The sequence below is a fragment of the Heterodontus francisci genome, chromosome 42 (genome assembly GCF_036365525.1).
Source record: "Heterodontus francisci isolate sHetFra1 chromosome 42, sHetFra1.hap1, whole genome shotgun sequence".
In the NCBI taxonomy this organism is placed as follows: domain Eukaryota; kingdom Metazoa; phylum Chordata; class Chondrichthyes; order Heterodontiformes; family Heterodontidae; genus Heterodontus; species Heterodontus francisci.
This window is the reverse complement of record NC_090412.1, coordinates 15,568,382-15,590,324: the sequence shown is the minus strand read 5'-3', so window position 1 is coordinate 15,590,324 and position 21,943 is coordinate 15,568,382. Positions and strand designations below refer to the sequence as shown.

General features: G+C 45.7%; 1 protein-coding gene across 4 annotated transcripts in view; it reads right to left on the bottom strand.

The window, feature by feature from the left end:
* Window positions 1–21,943, bottom strand: part of kat6b (K(lysine) acetyltransferase 6B) — a 240,170-nt gene that overhangs the window by 88,365 nt on the left and 129,862 nt on the right. For 2 of the 4 annotated variants that reach the window (XM_068020618.1, XM_068020621.1), the window contains exons 6-8: window positions 19,053–19,185; window positions 12,099–12,985; window positions 11,232–11,356 (exon numbers count right to left, since the gene is read on the bottom strand). In XM_068020618.1, coding sequence (XP_067876719.1) covers window positions 11,232–11,356; window positions 12,099–12,985; window positions 19,053–19,185 — 1,145 coding nt within the window. The remainder of the gene's footprint in view (window positions 1–11,231; window positions 11,357–12,098; window positions 12,986–19,052; window positions 19,186–21,943) is intronic. The other 2 variants (XM_068020622.1, XM_068020623.1) reach the window with 2 other exon arrangements.

The following is a 21,943-nucleotide window of genomic DNA, read 5'->3' as shown; positions in this document are numbered from 1 at the left end:
TTGAAACCAGTACATACTGTAGTACTCTAACTTCTCTTTTTCACACAGTGAAGAACATAACCAAAAGAGGACAGCAGTAAAGGAGTGGATTAAAAACATGAACATGACTGCTGAGGAAACAGCAAAGACTGGCACAAACTAAGAATAAGAGATAATGGAGGTCAGACATCATCATTCTTTTGAACATAGGAGAAATGCCCCTGCCTCAATCCCATCACCCAACAGACTTTAGCTATAAGGCATGATCCACCGAGGGTTGGAGAATACAGATGATTAGGAAAGACACAATGCAAGCAAAATAATGGCTTAGCGGCAAGAATACAGGTCCTGGCAGTTTCCATTTGGTCGTTCAGCAACAGGCTGCACAGGATTGCGTGGTGGCTGGCCAATTAACTCACACAAGACAAGGTGGCTGTCCATTTGAGGGCCCGAGGTGGGAAGTCAGGTGGCAAAGTCGGTGTCAGCTAATACCACAGCAGGTTTTGGCGCCATATGTAATGGGCCGCTAGCCCTGCATTCACTGCTGCCTGCATCCAAGGAGCTGACTGGAAGATATCGTATGAATGGCAGAAGGAAGACAGACCCGAGGTGGCTGCACAGTTCAGTAATGCCTCCCTGCAGGTTCTCCTCCAGGGTGCCAGGGCAAAGCGAGAAGTCCTCTTTCCCAGAGGGTGGTGGAGGCTCAGTCACTGAGTATGTTCAAGGCAGAGATCGATAGATTTTTCGATATTAAAAGATAGTGCGGCAAAATGGCATTGAAGTAGAAAATAAGCCATGATTTAGTTGAATGGCGGAGCAGGTACGAGGGGTCGAATGGTCTACTCCTGCTCCTATTTCCTATGTTTCAGAAGGGGAAGTAGAGTAAGGGGATTCACCTGACCAAGCAAGCCTGGACGGAGATTGCAGACAAAGTCAGCAGCTGTGGGGTCAATGATCTCCTTTGGTTTGCCAAGGTGAGTACTCCATACGTCTATGTCCTTTGGGCCTTACGTGTAGCAATGTGAGAGGCTATGCTTGGTGGAGAGGCAGTGACCACCCAGTCAGTGGCAAGCGGGTCAGACAGCAGCACATCCTGTCAGAGGTATGGCTGCATCTTGGTGAGATGTGCATGTCTGACCCCTCACAATGTCCAACGACAGTGGCTGTTTGAAGGTGGTGTTCGTGTGCCCCCTACTGTCAATTGCTGGGCTGCAGCAGCATAGGTGTTGTGCTTGTCTCTGTGGGGAAACTAACAGTTTTTCCTTCTGTTGCGCTGTTTTCTCCTACGGTCATAAGGCCAAAGAGAGGGCTAAGACTGGTGGAGGGGTGCAGTACCTCTGTATCCTCACCCCTATGGAAGCGGCAGCCTTGGAGATGGCAGGGCACTAGAGCAGCAGTACGATTGCTGATGGTGAGACAGGAGCGCTAACCCAAGAGGGTGAGAGAATAGGTGGAGGGGTTACAAGGGTGCATCTGGCACATGCAAGGCATACTGCTCATGTGACCGCTGCTGGACACATGGAGCTTCACAGGAAGTACAGTTGTGATAAGGAAATGGGAATCCCTTAACCCTTCCATATTTCTGTTCCCTCATGCAGGTCTGGGTTAAGCTGAAGGATGCAGAGCTCGAGAGACCAGGGGTGAGGAGGAGGAGGGTGGGGGTAAGGAGGAGGAGGAGGAGGAGGGTGGGGTAAGGAGGAGGTGTGGAGGAGGAGGTGGAGGTGTGGAGGAGGAGGTGGAGGTGTGGAGGAGGAGGTGGAGGTGTGGAGGAGGAGGTGGAGGTGTGGAGGAGGAGGTGGAGGTGTGGAGGAGGAGGTGGAGGTGTGGAGGTGGAGGTGTGGAGGAGGTGGAGGTGGAGGTGTGGAGGAGTGGAGGAGGAGGTGTGGAGGAGGAGGTGGAGGTGTGGAGGAGGAGGTGGAGGTGCGGAGGAGGAGGTGGAGGTGCGGAGGAGGAGGTGGAGGTGCGGAGGAGGAGGTGGAGGTGCGGAGGAGGAGGTGGAGGTGCGGAGGAGGAGGTGCGGAGGAGGAGGTGCGGAGGAGGAGGTGCGGAGGAGGAGGTGCGGAGGAGGAGGTGCGGAGGAGGAGGTGCGGAGGAGGAGGTGCGGAGGAGGAGGTGCGGAGGAGGAGGTGCGGAGGAGGAGGTGCGGAGGAGGAGGTGCGGAGGAGGAGGTGCGGAGGAGGAGTGGTGGTGTGGAGGAGGAGGAGGTGTGGTGGTGTGGAGGAGGAGGAGGAGGTGGTGTGTGGTGGTGTGGAGGAGGAGGAGGAGGAGGTGTGGTGGAGTGGAGGAGGAGGAGGAGGAGGAGTGGTGTGGAGGAGGAGGAGGAGTGGTGTGGAGGAGGAGGAGGAGGAGTGGTGTGGAGGAGGAGGAGGAGGAGTGGTGTGGAGGAGGAGGAGGAGGAGGGGTGTGGAGGAGGAGGAGGAGGAGTGCGTGTGGAGGAGGAGGAGGAGGAGTGGTGTGGAGGAGGAGGAGGAGGAGTGGTGTGGAGGAGGAGGAGGAGGAAGTGGTGTGGAGGAGGAGGAGGAGGAGTGGTGTGGAGGAGGAGGAGGAGGAGTGGTGTGGTGGAGGAGGAGGAGGAGGAGTGGTGTGGAGGAGGAGGAGGAGGAGTGGTGTGGAGGAGGAGGAGGAGGAGGAGTGGTGTGGAGGAGGAGGAGGAGGAGTGGTGTGGAGGAGGAGGAGGAGGAGTGGTGTGGAGGAGGAGGAGGAGGAGTGGTGTGGAGGAGGAGGAGAGGAGGAGGAGGAGGAGGAGGAGTGGTGTGGAGGAGGAGGAGGAGGAGTGGTGTGGAGGAGGAGGAGGAGGAGTGGTGTGGAGGAGGAGGAGGAGGAGTGGTGTGGAGGAGGAGGAGGAGGAGGAGGAGGAGGAGTGGTGTGGAGGAGGAGGAGGAGTGGTGTGGAGGAGGAGGAGGAAGGAGGAGGGGTGTGGAGGAGGAGGGAGGAGGAGGAGGAGGGGTGTGGAGGAGGAGGGAGGAGGGGTGTGGAGGAGGAGGAGTGGTGTGGAGGAGGAGTGGTGTGGAGGAGGAGGAGGAGGAGTGGTGTGGAGGAGGAGGAGGAGTGGAGGAGGAGGAGTGGTGTGGAGGAGGAGGAGGAGGAGGAGTGGTGTGGAGGAGGAGGAGGAGGTGGAGGGGTGTGGAGGAGGAGGAGGAGGGGTGTGGAGGAGGAGGAGGAGGAGGGGTGTGGAGGAGGAGGAGGAGGAGGGAGGAGGAGGGAGGAGGGGGTGTGGAGGAGGAGGAGGAGGAGGGAGGAGGGGTGTGGAGGAGGAGGAGGAGGAGGGAGGAGGGGTGTGGAGGAGGAGTGGTGTGGAGGAGGAGGGAGGTGTGGTGTGGAGGAGGAGTGGTGTGGAGGAGGAGGGAGGAGTGGTGTGGAGGAGGAGGAGGAGTGGAGGAGGAGGAGGAGGAGGAGGAGGAGGAGGAGTGGTGTGGGAGGAGGAGGAGGGAGGAGTGGTGTGGAGGAGGAGGAGGGAGGAGGTGGTGTGGAGGAGGAGGGAGGAGGTGGTGTGGAGGAGGAGGGAGGAGGTGGTGTGGAGGAGGAGGGAGGAGGTGGGTGTGGAGGAGGAGGGAGGAGGTGGTGTGGAGGAGGAGGGAGGAGGTGGTGTGGAGGAGGAGGGAGGAGGTGGGTGTGGAGGAGGAGGGAGGAGGTGGTGTGGAGGAGGAGGGAGGAGGTGGTGTGGAGGAGGAGGGAGGAGGTGGTGTGGAGGAGGAGGGAGGAGGTGGTGTGGAGGAGGAGGGAGGAGGTGGTGTGGAGGAGGAGGGAGGAGGTGGTGTGGAGGAGGAGGGAGGAGGTGGTGTGGAGGAGGAGGAGGAGGTGGTGTGGAGGAGGAGGAGGAGGTGGTGTGGAGGAAGAGGAGGTGGGGTGGAGGAGGAGGAGGATGGAGGTGGAGGAGGAGGAGGAAGGGTGGTGGAGGAGGAGGAGGATGGGGTGGAGGAGGAGGAGGATGGTGGTGGAGGAGGAGGAGGATGGGGTGGAGGAGGAGGAGGATGGGGTGGAGGAGGAGGAGGATGGGGTGTGGAGGAGGAGGAGGATGGGGTGGAGGAGGAGGAGGAGGGGGTGGAGGAGGAGGAGGAGGAGGAGGATGGGGTGGAGGAGGAGGAGGAGGAGGAGGAGGATGGGGTGGAGGAGGAGGAGGAGGAGGAGGAGGAGGATGGGGTGGAGGAGGAGGAGGATGGGGTGGAAGAGGAGGAGGGGGGTGGAGAAGGAGGAGGGGGGTGTGGAGGAGGAGGAGGATGGGGTTGGAGGAGGAGGAGGATGGGGTGGAGGAGGAGGAGGATGGGGTGGAGGAGGAGGAGGATGGGGTGGAGGAGGAGGAGGATGGGGTGGAGGAGGAGGAGGATGGGGTGGAGGAGGAGGAGGATGGGGTGGAGGAGGAGGAGGATGGGGTGGAGGAGGAGGAGGATGGGGTGGAGGAGGAGGAGGATGGGGAGGAGGAGGAGGAGGATGGGGTGGAGGAGGAGGAGGAGGGGGTGTGGAGGAGGAGGGGGTGGAGGAGGAGGGGGTGGAGGAGGAGGAGGAGGATGGAGTGGAGGAGGATGGGTGGAGGAGGAGGAGGAGGTGGATGGGGTGGAGGAGGAGGAGGTGGATGGGGTGGAGGAGGAGGAGGAGGAGGAGGAGGATGGGGTGGAGGAGGAGGAGGAGGATGGGGTGGAGGAGGAGGAGGAGGATGTGTGGGTGGAGGAGGAGGAGGAGGAGGAGGAGGATGGGGTGGAGGAGGAGGAGGAGGAGGAGGTGGAGGAGGAGGAGGAGGGGGTGGAGGAGGAGGAGGGGGGTGGAGGAGGAGGGGGTGGAGGAGGAGGAGGATGGGGTGGAGGAGGAGGAGGATGGGGTGGAGGAGGAGGAGGATGGGGTGGAGGAGGAGGAGGATGGGGTGGAGGAGGAGGAGGATGGGGTGGAGGAGGAGGAGGATGGGGTGGAGGAGGAGGAGGATGGGGTGGAGGAGGAGGAGGATGGGGTGGAGGAGGAGGAGGGGGTGGAGGAGGAGGGTGGAGGAGGAGGAGGGGGTGGAGGAGGAGGGGGTGGAGGAGGAGGGGGTGGAGGAGGAGGGGGTGGAGGAGGAGGGGGTGGAGGAGGAGGGGGTGGAGGAGGAGGAGGAGGATGGGTGGAGGAGGATGGGTGGAGGAGGAGGAGGAGGTGGATGGGGTGGAGGAGGAGGAGGAGGAGGAGGATGGGGTGGAGGAGGAGGAGGAGGAGGAGGATGGGGTGGAGGAGGAGGAGGAGGAGGAGGATGGGGTGGAGGAGGAGGAGGAGGATGGGGTGGAGGAGGAGGAGGAGGATGGGGTGGAGGAGGAGGAGGAGGAGGATGGGGTGAGAGGAGGAGGAGGAGATGGGGTGGAGGAGGAGGAGGAGGAGGATGGGGTGGAGGAGGAGGATGGGCGTGAAGGGGTGGAGGAGGAGGGGTGGAGGAGGAGGGGGTGGAGGAGGAGGAGGGGGTGGAGGAGGAGGGGGTGGAGGAGGAGGGGGTGGAGGAGGAGGGGGTGGAGGAGGAGGGGGTGGAGGAGGAGGGGGTGGAGGAGGAGGGGGAGGTGGAGGGTGGAGGGGTGGAGGAGGAGGGGGTGAAGAGGAGGAGGAGGATGGGGTGAAGAGGAGGAGGAGGATGGGGTGAAGAGGAAGGAGGAGGAGGATGGGGTTGAAGAGGAGGAGGAGGATGGGGTGAAGAGGAGGAGGAGGATGGGGTGAAGAGGAGGAGGAGGATGGGGTGAAGAGGAGGAGGAGGATGGGGTGAAAGAGGAGGAGGAGGATGGGGTGAAGAGGAGGAGGAGGATGGGGTGAAGAGGAGGAGGGAGGATGGGGTGAAGAGGAGGAGGAGGATGGGGTGAAGAGGAGGAGGAGGATGGGGTGAAGAGGAGCGGAGGAGGATGCGGTGAAGAGGAGGAGGAGGAGGAGGAGGAGGATGGGGTGGAGGAGGAGGAGGATGGGTCTGTGGAGGAGGAGGAGGAGGATGGGGTCGTGGAGGAGGAGGAGGAGGAGGATGGAGGTGTGGAGGAGGAGGAGGAGGATGGGGTGTGGAGGAGGAGGAGGAGGATGGGGTGTTGGAGGAGGAGGAGGAGGATGGGGCTGTGGAGAGGAGGAGGAGGATGGATGGGTGTCGTGGAGGAGGAGGGAGGATGCGGCGTGTGGAGGAGGAGGAGGAGGATGGGGTGTGGAGGAGGAGGAGGAGGATTGGAGTGTGTGAGGAGGAGGAGGGTGGGGTGAGGAGGAGGTGGAGGGTGGGCGTGAGGAGGAGGACGGTGCCAATCAAGCGGGCTGCTTTGTCCTGGATGGTGTCGAGCTTCTTGAGTGTTGTTGGAGCTGCACCCATCCAGGCAAGTGGAGAGTATTCCATCACACTCCTGACTTATGCCTTGTAGATGGTGGTCAGGCTTTGGGGAGTCAGGAGGTGAGTTACTCGCCGCAGCATTCCTAGCCTCTGACCTGCTGTTGTAGCCACGGTATTTATAATGGCTATTCCAGTTCAGTTTCTGGTCAATGGTAGCCCCTAGGATGTTGATAGTGGGGGATTCAGCAATGGTATTGCCATTGAATGTCAAGGAAAGATGGTTAGATTCTCTCTTGTTGGAGATGGTCATTGCCTGGCACTTGTGTGGTGCGAATGTTACTTGCCACTTGTCCAAGTTTTGCTGCATTTCTACACGGACTGTTTCAGTATCTGAGGAGTCACGAATGGTGCTGAACATTGTGCAATCGTCAGCGAACCTCCCCACTTCTGACCTTAAGATTGAAGGAAGGTCATTCATGAAGCAGCTGAAGATGGTTGGGCCTAGGACACTACCCTGAGGAGCTATTGCAGTGATGTCCTGGAGCTCAGATGACTGACCTCCAACAACCACAACCATCTTCCTTTGCGCTAGGTATGACTCCAACAAGCAGAGGGTTTCCCCCCTGATTCCCATTGACCTCAGTTTTGCTAGGGCTCCTTGATGCCATACTCAGTCAAATGCTGCCTTGATGTCAAGGGCAGTCACTCTCACCTCACCTCTTGAGTTCAGCTCTTATGTCCATGTTTGAACCAAGGCTGTAATGAGGTCAGGAGCTGAGTGGCCCTGGCGGAACCCAAACTGAGCATCACTGATCAGGTTATTGCTAAGCAAGTGCCTGTTGATGGCACTGTTGATGACACTTTCCATCACTTTACTGATGATTGAGAGTAGGCTGATGGGGCGGTAATTAGCCGGGTTGGACTTGTCCTGCTTTTTGTGTACAGGACATACCTGGACCACAGATGTCTGAAGTCTGCCTTCAATGGTTCTTGCCATTGGTAAAATCTGGAAGCGATGCCAAGACTTTGGATTTCCAACCAAAGGCATTCACTCCCATTTTACGTTCCCCCTACCCTGCACTCTGAACTCACTCTAAAATGGCCCAGTAAAATTCCACCAACGTCACTGAAATATCCCATGTCTTATAAAAGAACAGAGGTCTGGATCTATCCAGATTTGAAGATGTCTAGAAACTGCCTCGAAAAAATATCAAAGCCTCAGCCCAAATTAACCTGTTCGTTGCAAAATTAGTTTGGTGATCCAATTACCTAAATGAATCTCACAAGATCTGTTCTATTAGGATGCCATAGGGTCCCCAAATACACAAACTGCCCAAACATGGAGTACCAATACTGGAATGCTTTTTCGAAATACTCTTGGTTTTTAAGGCTATGCTTGAATGACAGTAATAGCAGTTTCTTTTTAATCCCCAGAAGTCCCACATCAAGGCAGGTATAGGCACTGACATGCTGCACCATGGACATCTGACAAAATTATTGACTCAGCCACAGACATGGGGACATTTAATTTGTATATAAAGCGTATAGCCAATCTAATGCCATCAAAACACAGTCCAATTTAAAACACATTTCTCCCTATAAGTAGCTAAGTATACGAATTAGGAGCAGCAGTAGGCCACTTGGCCCTTCAAGCCTGCTCCGCCATTAAGTTCATGGCTGAACTGATTACTCCACATTTCCACCTACCCCCGATAACCTTCCACCCCTTTGCTTATCAAGAATCTATCAACCTCTGCCTTAAAAATATTCAAAGACTCTGCTTCCACTGCCTTTTGAGGAAGAGAATTCCAAAGACTCACCTCTCCTGGTGGGGCTGTGAATGCTCTAGAGCTTCCGGCCCTCTGATTGGGCCGACAGCTGCAGAAGTCCATCTGCCATCCTTAATAGGACATGGCCAATTAGCTGGCCGCCTTCTGGAAGATTGCGATGCTGGTCTCGCTGCCTGCAAGCGTGGGCTCAGGATTCTCATTTGGTCCTGACGTTGGGGTGCTGAAGCCCGCAGGAAAATTCTGCCCAAGGTCTTTTGTGACAAAGGCTAAGTGGTTGGCCCGAGTGCTAGATGACATGCAAACAATCTTGGAGAGTCAGCCAGAAGTAAAATAAAAAAAATCCTACAGCAAAGTTCTCTTAGATATCGCAACATTTAACAAATGTACACAAACATTAATTGAAAAATAGCTAGCTTCCGTGGCTAATATAATCTGAATAGGTTAGTATTTTTGCAGCACTGATCTGAGAGGAGTATAGTTTGAAATTGAAAATTAAGTCAAAAAGGCTGTGCAATAAAGGGCTGCTTTTGGAATAGTGCAAAGATTTGTTTTGTATTAATAAATGTAATACGTAGCAAGTTTTATACAAGGTGAAACTTCAGTATTTTTCAGAATGGGTTCTTGGGTCAGAAGTAAAAGAGGGACTCTGAACACCTTAGCAAGTTGCTCTAATAATAGTGATTTCTAGTTTTCTCAGAAGTTGTCAAGAGTTTAAAGCATCATATTGAGGGTGAACTGCTGCAATCAGACACACTGTCCTTTCACTCTCGAGTTACTAACAAACAGTTAGCAAAACAGTCAGATGCAAGCTCCAGGGTAAGAAATCTAGACTGAAAAGGTTGTGACTGAAGCACGATAGAACCGTAGTGCTACATGCCACAGAGGGATTTCAAATAACCTCTTAAAAGTTAGGACTGGGTATAGTCCCATCAAGACACCAGTAGGATTGATGAGTGAGGTGGGCCTAGCCTTAAAATAATACAATCGCCTATTCTATGGTGTGCCAAGTTTATTTCGATCATCCAAGTTGCATCAACACCAACATGATAAATGGGAGACCAAGGTTCGTAGTTAGTATTAATGGAGATAACTACGAAACACATAAAATATATTTTTCTTCTCAATGTTGGATATAGGCTCCTGCATTTCTCTCCTCCCCCCATCCCGCCTTTCTTGCAGCCAATGGGAAGATTTGAGAGAGGAAGATGCAACAATTCCCTGAGGCAAGAACACTTCATTTTATATTTTCTTCCAACTATTCTTTTTAAAAAGGGATATTTTTACTTTTTTTCTTTCACAAATTTTCTCCATCTATTTTCTCCTCCCTCCTACCCTCTTCAAGGTGTTCACACCTTGTTGAGATTTGGTTCCAGTGATGATCATCCTTAGCTTCCGCACCAAGCGTGATCAATCACGAATGAGCGTTTTCTACTGTTTTACTATTTAACTATCACAGCCAAACTCAATACTATTCTCACTAATGTCCACTCCAGTGAGAACCATAGTTGATTTGTTCCTCCCTCACCCAGGATCTGCGCTAATTATAAAATCTCACACATTCTCTCCTAGGATTAGTTAACTCAGCACAGAATGAAGATCAAATCCAGGGCCTTTCCAGTCCTTATAGACCAGCTACGCTGGATAAATTTGCTGACTCATTACAGGAATCTTGCAGTTTCCTTTAGTATGGCTTCAGTGTTGACCGTAATTACACTTCTGGTCACGGCTGAGACCTGTTCAGCAAAGATACCAGTTCAGCTCAATTATAACCAAAATTAATGTAATTTGAAATGGTTCCTTATCTAACATTCAACTCTAATGGATATATTAAGTGTTTTGGGTAAATTTTGCTGTACTCATTTTTTCAAGTTCTTTAACGTTTGCAAACTTTTTCAAGACCAACAACATAATTTAAGTAAGATGACTGCTGTTTCTGCAGTCAGATGCTTATCAAAATGGAAAATAAAAATTTTGAAAGGGCACTGTCTTTCTTAATGAACAAACTTGAGAAAGGACTCTATGTATACTGTGTAGGGAATTCAAATGAAGAACAAAATTCATCATATAACTCCATTTCACAATGAATATCGTAGTCGTCACATTATTAAACTTTCTACTACTTTTCTGACATAGTTTACGTGATATGTCTCAGAAGTGAGCCTATTGGGGTAGAAGCATCCAAGTTGGCCACGACTGATCTGAATTTAACAGAAAAGTACACTCAAACCATTCAAATTGAGCCCAAATGTAAAACAAAAAAGGTGAATATACTCACACAAGTTAGTTCAACATTTAAAAAAAATGCTATATTACTTCAGCATTCTATCAAATAAAATTTTCTATTTCATTTCAAGTTCTGGTTCTGTCCCCATCATCCTTTTAGGTGTGAATGTTCACTAATAAGGCATATTTGAATGATTAGGAATAAAGAGAATAAAAATTACCTTTGAAGTTACAACATTAGTGAGGTCAAAAGACACTACATACTCCAATACAAAGTTTGAGTAGTTCAGAAAGTTATTTGAATCACAAATTAATTCCAACCTTATATAGAGAGTTATGCAATTTTCTACATTTTGCTGAATTAAAACTAAATATAACTTTAGGAAGTCACATATACAGCAGTTTCAAATACATAATATAATCTTAGGAGCACACCGTCTATTTCAAATGGAACTACTTTCAAAATGATTCATTACACTCTCAGATAACTTCAAGAAAATGGTAAGCGCCTTATTTTTGTTAATTTATACACAGGCCTAGATTTTCCAATTACAATGGTGATGAAAATTAATTGAAATGATCACTGTAGATAGAAGAGTGTTTAAGCCCTTCATTGTACTAATCTTCTGCAAGGCATTGTTAGTTATAAGTTATCCTGGTTTTAAATTACTAGAGTGAAGACTATTATTCTGATATGCCTGTACATACAGACCTATTATATACATTAAGATTTTTTTACTGTTAATCTTACTTTTTTGCATGGTCCGCCGACACGACTTTCTTGCAATTATGACACATGTATCATCAGCTAAACAGCAAAGATGTACATAACAGGATTCAACAGTAGGCAAGAAATAGTTACATTTTGTCTGTGCTGAATTTATTCATTAGGTAACTAATTTTAAGACTCACAGATTACATGAACCTGTATGTACGATTTGTAACACAGGTCACATATCTAGAATTTGCTTCACTAGTCAAATAAAATGTCTCACCTGGACTGATAGGTCCCGTGCTTGCCTGAACATTTCCAAGTCCTCCTCCGTCACATTGTCTTGGTGGCAGGCTACACCTTCATTTGCACTTTCCTTTTTGATATTTTTCATCATTTCTTCATTGTCTGCAGTTCACCAAAGCAACACAGGAAAATTGTTCATGTACATCAGCAAAACCCACCATCGCATGAATTGAGTTATATGCTCCATTAACAGCTCCATAAAAAGTACACAAATTCTCCTGGTGCTTTATTACTCAGGTGAGGTAAATTAGCATTCTTCATATAAAAATTCTAAACACAAATAATCACACAAGTAAACAAGCCATGCAGTGAGGGCAGACAGTAGCATAAAATAATTCAATCGCAGCATTTGCTTTGTTGCTGAAATCCAACAAGGTTGATGTTACTTTATGCAAAGAAATAAAGCAGAGGAAAAAAACTTAAGTGAAATGCAGAATAGAAAGGTCTACAGCTAACACATCTGCCACTTCACTGTCAACACGGCGCAAACAATCACAATGGTAGTGCCACTGTTTAGAAAGGGCAAGAAGAGTGAGAGGAGCAGTGTGACAAGTTGGATGGGCATGCGAATCTACAAAGCTGTAAGTAGTGCAATGCAGGATTTGGGATTCTTAGTACTACACCAGATGCAAATTAAACAAGGGGTGTTTGATCTGTGATGCAAGTTTATTTGAAAAACAATGTTAAGATATTTAGTTAGCATCAGAAAAAGGGACAAGATGTTTTGCTGGTTTACATTCCTACAAAAGTGAAGAAGGAACAAGAGAAAAAGCTAAGGTCTACGTGATAAAATAGAGTAAACTTTCACTGGACAGGACGCAGGTTGGTTTGGACCTTTGCTTACCATCGTCCCGATCACGTTTAATCCTTCCGTGTGCCAAGCTCCCCATCCCTGCTGAGGGGGTCCCCATTTGAGGGGTCAATCTATATTTTAATTTGCCTAATATCTTGTGCTTTACAAGGAAAGAAGTGTGTCTGAAGTGAGCAAATGATTTCAATGAGCATGTCCTAGAAGCCCTCCAGCCATGGGAAAAGACAGGGAACATAAAGCTATTATTTCGAACACCTTTCTTTTTTTGAAAGTGAGGATAGGCTTTTGGTGTGGGAGCCAATTCAGACTTAGGTCGCATACGCTTAGGTGGTGCATAACTGGGGTGTCCCTTTTTACGAGACTTTCTGTGAATTGTATAAATATGAGATAGCCCGTCAAAGAGTCCCTTTATATGGTTGCTGTTAGGAAGGTTATGAAGAGAGAGTACGCTTGATTGGCTGGAAGAACTTTGAGGAGAGTTAGCTGAAGTGGAGGTACTGGATTTGTGTGAATTAGGGCTCTGACTAGGAAGTGAAGGTCGACAGAATGGGGTTAACTTTTGAGCAGTACCTGTAGACCATGTGCTAGAGGTAAAAGTAGCTGATTGTTTCAGAATGCAGTTTTTCTTCAGCAAATAGCATTTTGAAAAGTCTACTATTTCACCTCGTGCCTTTCGGCCATCAGGTGACGGTGTAAAAAATTTAGTTAGGCCATCAACAAGGCCATAAGTTGTTTGGTTAACTGTGAATGTGGTAGCACCAGTCAGGGTTGGGTCTGTATGAGCCAATCTGCTGCTTGAGTTCTTTAGAGATGCAGCATGACCAGATGAAGGTGTGGTAGAGACTTTAGTCTTTTGACCCCTACCAGGTGACCCCCTTCCTGTGTCCATTGTCATAGATCCTTCATCATTGTCTGCAGATCTGTGGAAAAGGGCAAAGTACAACATTACTACTAAGGAAAAAATATGCAGCAACATTTCTAGGAGTGTTTTTAAAATGAGTAAAATGATATGGGGGAGAAAAATAAATAGTGGGCCGGGGGGAATATTGGATTTACAAATGCAGAATTTGTAAATTTCACGTGCATTTCTATTTGATGTGACTGATCGCCATATTTTCATGAATATTTTTGTTACTTTGCTCCATATCATGGAGTTATTTCCACTTCATTGTTTACATTCCCACACCTTAAAATCATTCTCCAGTGAAAGGTGGGGTAAAGCAACTAAATTGCTTCCAAATCACTACTAATGCAATTAGCTACCATAAAATGCATGAGTGTTATATAGGTAGACTTGCCCTTCCTCAAAGGAAATGCCCCTCCACTTCTCTGCACCTCCTCCAAATAGCCTGGCTCAAATGCAGAAATCGCACATGGAAGCCACACATGTAAAACTGCATTCTACTACTTTGTGACAGAGTATGCCTGAACATACCGTGAAGCAGTGTTACTGTATAACCATGCTTCAAACTAAATTTAAGACAATAATTCAGTGTATTGAATATGTGAGCATCTGACAGCAGCAGGTAATTTGTTAAGTACAAAAGAAAACTTTCAGCAAGTTATCGCATTGACATCACTACAATTGTTCAAACATTTCTTGTGGTATTGTCTATGTATTTATATGTGTTTTGCATTTACTTTGGAACCCAGAATTAGGTTCAGTATGATTTTCAACTGCCAGTATTATGATATGAAGTGAACCAAGTGTCTTATAAATTTAATTGACTGTGATAATGTGACTGAGTTGGTGGATATTGAGAGATATCTATTATCTGTTCTTTCAAAATCCATCTGAAGAAGTGCCTCATGAGGGATTGAAAGGGACAGCTCCCATAATTAGAAGTGAAGTAGGAATATTGACCGAAAACTGAATAGCTAACAAGAAACTAAATGTAACTATTGAAGCTGGTAGAATTAATCAAGTCCTTTGAAGTATGTGCCCATAGAATTATACTTGACAACAGGATAACACAGATCAGGTTTAAAAATTTGAATTTCTAAATTTACATGCCACAATTACACAGTAGAACAAGATGCATGACAAAAAGGAATAACTTTCAAAAGAGATTTTGATAGGCTTTACAAAGTCTGCAACTGGCACATCCTGTTTCATATGGCTAAATTCAAAGTAAAGCATATATATGATAGCAAAATGAATGGTTGTATCTTGATAAAAGGTGGAACAGGATGATGACTTGGCAGCAGTCTTTAAAACAGCCGCAGCGTCAAGTTCAGATGAATCAAAGACAACCAGAACGATAGGGTGCTTTGACAGAAGCATGGAGTAGAAGTCCTAAGATATGGTAGCAGCTCCTTAAAATATATCAGTGAAATCACACTAGAATGTTACTCCGACTTTGATATCAGCCTTTCAAAGGGGCACTGTGGCATTGGAAAGGATACAGAGGACAGATACAAAGGATTTAGCCAAAGGTCACTGTGGTACGAGGACCGGCCAGAAAAAAATTATTTTCTTGACCCAAATTAAGCTGAGCGGAAATGCCAGTTTTAATCAGTAACAGTAAATAATTAAAATTTATTTAGGAATGTAGGAGAGAAGAGGACAGTCCTTCAAAATTAAGAAACCACTGGGTAAGTGGAAGTTCATAAGAAATTACATGCGTCATGCTATGAAATTGTGAAATAATGGCTACCCTGTTTAGTTCACTTCTACGACAGTATTTGCTGGGTGATTTCCTATTCATAGAATACCAATAAGTATAGAAGAATATGGTGATGGACAGGGTTGGAATTAGAGACTCTCAGAATAAGAGAAGCCTAATTGATGCATCAATCCAATAAATGCACTGCTTTAATTTAAGTCAGATTGCCTTTTCTCATTTCATAAATTACATTCTTATAAACTTCTATTGTGTGGAAAAGCAAAATAAAAATCATATTTCTCAAGATGGGACATTACAATTACAAAGTGACCTCAACTAATTTTCCATATAATAAAAAATGTTTGACCAACTTATCAATAGATGACGTTGTGGTAAAACAGCAATATCATCACAATTTTGAAATGAAGAAAAAGGAAGTCAACATTGTTAGTTGCTCCCTTTGCATAGGCACTGTCCTTCTCAGCTTCAAAACAGTCCATATCCTGTTCCGCAGTACATTCTGCTCGGTCATTATAGTTGTTTTCACTGATGTACATTTTCTCCCTCTTCCCCAATCCATTAAATTTAAATACCTTGTCCTCCTCTTCAAATCACTGCATGACTTTGATCCTCCAACACTGATCTTTTCATGCATAACCACTTCCTTCATAACACCATTAGTGGCAGGACCTTCAACTGTCTTGGCCAGACTCTGAAATTTCCTCTGCCTTGCCATCCTTAAAAACCTTTTCAAAATCAATTTTCTTGACCAAACTGTCAGTCACCTCACCTAACTTTCCCTCCAACATTCAATCTTTGTTCTTTCATATTTACCCTTGCTGCCCCATTAACTTGGGAACACATATGTAGTTCACTAATTCCATTTGTGCATCATAAGAAATTATTTCATTTGTCAAGGAGATCTGCCAGGGCATTGTCCTTGCCTGCCAAACGAATATCTCTAAACTGGCTTTTCTCTGGATGGAACTCCACTGTAAGCTTGCAAAGGGCAACAGACTTGATTACTCTTATCAGATCATTACATTGTTTGCTTGGAGGACATTGCTTCAAGAAGTGTGTTTGATGCTCTGAAGTACTTTTATAAGCAACACATAAGTACCAGAGATTTTTATGTGAAGATGAGTCTCTGGTCATCATACACAATCTTGCACTACGTGAACATTTAGATGCCCATTCATTGCAGTCAGAGAAATGTCTAGCTCATACATTGATTTTCCAAATTGTAAGAAAGTGATTACAGAGAAAATGTGGGTGAAATTTGCTCAATGCGCCCAACAGTATTTGTAGACATGATTAGAGGCTATGATCCTTTGGGGCTGGTACACAGAGCCACATTTCTCAGATGGATCATCGACGATCTCAATGAGCAGAAGTGCAGAGCAATCAGCTATTAAAGATTGACAAACAGTTTTAAAAAAATCAAATCTGTGAACTGTAAGGAACTAAGCATTTCAAGTAGAATTGGGAGAGATGTGTGTGTTTATGGGGATGTGGAAAACTAATATTTATTCCTTTTATTCGCATGTGACATCTGAAATAGAATCTGCTGGTTCATGAGAAAGGCACGTATTGAGTTCTGAGTTCATTTCAGTTGAAGGATGATGAACCTGCCCTTGCTGTGGATATGCAGTGACAGAGATTTTTTCTGAAAATGTGTCATGAAGGAGAAGTGAACATTGGTACAGTATTTGCTCCAACTACAGACTGTCAACATCCATCAACTTTGATATTAATGTGCATTTTCAGGTCTCTTTACCCAGTTTGACACAAGTCAGTTCTTGAACACTGGAGGAGAAGCTATACTGTACTCAATTACTTTACTGACAAGGTGACAATGAGAGTTTTGAGGGTAGTCACCACTAAATAGACCTTTCAATACCACAAGATGCTACAGGCTTCTGGCTTTTAAATTAAAAAAAAATTCTTTTTAAAGGGCTGGATACCTAGTTCAGAGTTAAAAACACAAAACCAAAACATTTTTCCTCCATAGTGTTTTTAAACATAGAAATGCAGTAATAGTTCGGAATAGACAACACCTTCTAAACACACGACCTCTACCAACTAGAAGGACAAGGGCAGCAAATGCAAGGGAACTCCACCACCTGCAAGTTCCCCTCCAAGTCACACACCATCCTGACTTGGAACTATATCGCCGTTCCTTAATTGTCGCTGGGTCAAAATCCTGGAACTTCCTTCCTAACAGCACTGTGGATGTACCTACCTCCCATGGAATGCAGCGGTTCAAGAAGGTACCACCACCTTCTCAAGGGCAATTAGGGATAGGCAATAAATGCTGGCCTAGCCAGTGACGCCCACATCCCATGAATGAATAAAAAAAAAAATCAAAAGGGAAACACACCAGAGGTGCTTTGGTGATTGTCACTGGCCTATCTGTTTTAATACAAGTGATATCCCCATCAGTACGACAAAGGCAATGTATATTTCACAAGGCCCTGAACAATCTAAATAAAAGAAAGTTGCAGCTCTTGATAACAGTGGGTGAATACACCACCCAGTGTGGCCCTGAACCAAAAAAAGGAAAGTCCCAGGTGTAATCCACAGTTTGTGCTGAGTTATCTAGGTGGGGAGTAATAGGGGTATGATGATTGGTCTTGCATTCCTGGGATAGGGAAGAAAAAAGAAAAAAAGTCCACTTTGGTTCCTGCTCTTTATTATTCAGTAACACCCTATTGGAATATACATGTCAACTAATAATATATTGTGCTCAGTTGCACAATAAATAATTATGATCAAAGAACTGTTATCAAGATCTGGCACAATATGAAAGACAAATAGAAAGGGATACAGTGTTCTCTTTTTCAAGGGCTAAGTTGTGAGCACACCTTAGGAAAGTAAAAAGTACAGATCAAAGTAAAGGCAAAGAAACTGTTAGAAACAGCAGATTGGTGCAGATTCAGCTTCAAGTTTAGATGCCAAATTTAAAGCTAGTTGTGGGTTTCCAACTTAGGAGCATAAAATATACTTTAACTTAAGAGTTCTGGGTTAAATAGGAGAGTCTAATACAGAACTTTCAAATTTACACAAAATATCAACAAGCTGCAAAATCTGTTAAAAGCACAGAATATAATTATTGTATAGCTAAGGCTCCACTGGGTAACGGGAAAACAATTAAAAAGTGAAGGACAAAGTGGGCACCCACTTCCATACAAAACTAGAGAACACAAGTAAAATGTTTCAGAATGTTACAGTTATGACAGCCTGTATGGGGCTCTGGTTTCTGTATTGGGGGACTATAATAATATTTATACATCAACACATAAGTTGTGCTTTAATTATAAATAAAATCATCATGAATTGATAGTTAGCATAACCTAAGAACACAAGGAATAGGAGCAGGAGCAGGGCATTTGACTCAAGGCCTGCTGAGTCATTCAATAAGCTCATGGTTGATCTTCTATCTCAACTACACCTTCCTGCACTATCCCCATATTGCTTAATTCATTTAGTACACAAAAACATTGTTGAGCCGCACTGTTACAGAACTCATTGGAAAGCGCCCCCCTCAACACTGACGCGAAAGGGACAGGCGAGCCGTCTCCAGTAACGCCGTCCAGCGCCACTGCGCAGGCACCATTTTTAAAGGGCTTAGAGCCCTAAATGTCAGGTTGAATATTGAAAATGACAGTCCATTAAAAAATATTGAAAATAATTTTTAAAAACCCTTCCCATCCCCTTTTCCACTCCCCCTCAATGCCTTACATTTAATGCCTTGCCCACTCACCCCACAAAATACTTACTTTGACTAAGTGACCTTCCCTCCCAAAGCTCATGAACTCTAACCCTCATCCCGTTCCCATCATCCCCTCAACTAATCCAAAGTGTTTGACCTCGCTCCCCACCTCCTGCACTGAGAAAATCACCTCCTCCCCCATCCCCACAGGTGTTGCGCCTCATTTCCCCAACGAGGATTCGAAAGCGCAGCATTGCCGGCCCCCGGAATAAAGATCTCAACTTGCTGCCAGAATCGCAGTAAACGGCCTGTTAATGAAAGGTAAGTGCCCATCTGCATATTGTAATGAGAGTTCCGTCGCCCAGTAGCGGGGGGCCGACATAAGGCCTTGCTGGCACTGCCGAGATCGGGATGGGCCCGGCCAGTGTTGAGGTCGATGGTGGGCCTCATCCTTAGTAATCTTCACACCTCCCGCCACCGTTCCCAGCATTGGGGACCTTATAAAATCCAGCCCCCTGTATCTAGACTCCCTTTTAATCTAGGAGACAGCATTTGGGTTTGAAGGGATGATACATATTGGGAAACTAACCAAACATACTTTCTTTAAAACATTGCACTGCAAATATCTATCATTTATTATACTTGCTCCACAGAAAAAGATAAACGTACATGGTTCTTTGCTTTAGTTTATTTTTGGGACGTCCTACTGGTTTCGCATAACGACGTTTGATCTGTGCAGCTTTCTCATGCAGTAGCTTTCTTCCCTTTTTCTTTGGTCTGCATATTTGACAGATCCACATTCCTGTTATAAAGAATACAGCCATTAGCTTTCTCAACAAGATTCCAAGCTGTGCCATGCATTCCATTTATGTTTATAATAAGTAAGATAAAACTTAAAATCAACTCCTGCAGCTGAAATACATCAATTAGAAAACATTCAAGGAAATGAGAATTTTTGCTAATCTTGCACCTTGGAATCCTCCAAATTCAGAAGCAATTACTTAATAATGGTGGTGCACAAGTACAGAAGACGTTTCACAATATCATCGGGGGTTCAGATGCCCCCTTCGCCCACAACCACCACTGTATAGCCATGGAACTCATAGCAATGATGGGAGATTTTTTTAAAAAACCCATTTGATGAATGGATCTCTTTAACTAGAGTAAGAATTAGCTTTTACTGAATTGTGGGAAACAAATCTCATAGAATAATAAAGGAGATTGCCTGTAAAGTAGAGAACAGTCCACAAAGAACACAGAAAAACAGACTAAACTGGAGATGGAAAGATAACATAATGATGTTAATTGCAGGCTAATGAGCTGTAGCTAGAAATTAACTCGCCTTAGGGTTTTAGGTAATGAACTTTCTTTCCAATTCTAATGTAAAATCTCCCTTTACGAGAACATTAGAGATTCAGACACTTCCTCTACTTGCTCTCACCCATACAGGTCACTAACAAAAACACAATAGAAAATTATAAAATAAGTACAAGCCATTTGGAAAAAAAACGTTCCCAAAAAGATACATGGCTTTGCACATCTGAACATGCAATAGAGCTGAGGTTATAGGACATTTTGCCAGAACAGACATGCGCAGCAAGGTTGAGGAATTACATTACTGGCAAAGGTAGATACAAGAGAATAAATGGCGAGGACAGAAGAAATCTGGGTGGAAGTTAGCAATATATGATAGTGGGAACAAAATAGCAATTTGTACGGATATCCATTTGCAGCTCAACCTTAAATCGGTAGTTAGACTCGTTTGGGTAAAGAAAAAACAAGAATTCATAATATGTTAACTGTGGAGATTTGCAATGTCTCAGAAGTAAAATGGTTAGATGAGAGACGAAAGATATGAGTTGTGAATGAACTAGCAACTTCATAGAAATATCGCGAGGAGAGTTGAAAGGAGATTTGGTGCTTAGGAGTCCATTGGAATTGACAACCTAGAAGTGGGGTGAACACTTGGGCTGTAGACTTTAAAATTTTAAAAATTAAAAAGGATAAACCCACTACTGTGATGGTTCAGCTGGTTAACCCAGCCAGCAGCTGAGCCATACAGACCAGCAAAGTCCCAAGATTGATTCCTAGTTTGTGTTGAACTATTAGATTTCAGCCAGGATACTAGTTGCGTCTTTAAGGGATAAATTGGGAAGAGATCTGGAGAAACAGAAAATAACAAGTGCAATAAATAGATTCTGCTGATTATATAAACAACTGAAGGCTTGTTAAATCCAGATAAAGTCATTTTGGCTCCAGAAAGAACAACAGAAGTAAACGTTAAAGCATAAGACTATGAAGAAATTTTAAAGAATTATGACCCAAAATACCTACCCTATTGAAAAAGGGTCTGTTCACTACCCTGCCCCCCAAAATTAATAATCTGTAAGAATATGCAGCTGAAAACCTGTGATTTCTTAGAAAATGATTTTAATATGAGAGTTGTTAATTATGGAGGTATAGGCATCTTCTTGTTTTTATTTTGAGAGAAATTTCAGGCAAGGCTTGAACCATATGGGGAACAGCCTAGAATACTCAAAGAAATTAGAAAAAAAAATGAAACTCATTTTTTAAAAAAACCACAAACACTGGAATTATCAAAAGGACTGGGTGAGAGCTGTTATGATCCCATTAGGAACTGTTAACTTTTAAAAAGAGAAAGTTGAATTCCCAGTTATTACTGAAAGAATTACGCCACAAGATTTCACATTTTAAACAAAAAACTTTACTGTATGAGTTAAACAAAACAAAACACTACTAACGTAACACTATAATACAGAAACATTTATACTTTAAACTTAAAATCTTAACAGAACATGAAGAAGTATACTTCCAACTCTAAATCTCAACAAAACACTCCTATTTGACAGTTACTTCCATCCCAAGAATTTTCCCGATATGTTAGGAGGACCTTAGTGGTTTGTTCACTTCTCCTGGCACCAATCCAATGTGTACCACAGCTCTTTGGAATTCACTTCGATTTCCTTAACTCCTTAGCTACCTTCTCAGGTATCAGATCTCCCGGATCTGGAATTTCCAGATTGAGCATGGGCCTTACTCAAACCAGTAACACCCCTGGTTCCCAATGGCCTCTTTGCTTCCGAGTCCAACTGACCTCCAAAAGCTAACTGACTGACTGTGTCAGCAAGCACACTGATCAAAAAACCATCAGATACCCTACATCATCTATCTCCACAGCATGTGGTACACGTAGGATGTCGCAGGTAGCATATTAAAACTAATTATTTCCAACTCCAGATCTTCTCTGATTCCTGATATCCACATGAATAACTAACAATGACAGAACAAACTCTCCTAAGCTTTCCGGTTCCAACTGCCCAACTAAACGAGGCCACCTGCGGTGTTACGGCTCTCACCTCACGAACTCTATCTCTGTCATCACACACGGAGAGATTTTTGAACATTAAATCTTCTTTGTTCTGGGAAATCATATGAATAATTTAAACCCAATTGCAGCAGCTGCAGACACATCATCTCCATCGACAAGTTGAGGGGTTCCCAATGTGTAGGGTCTTTACACTTCCTAATATGATCTTACT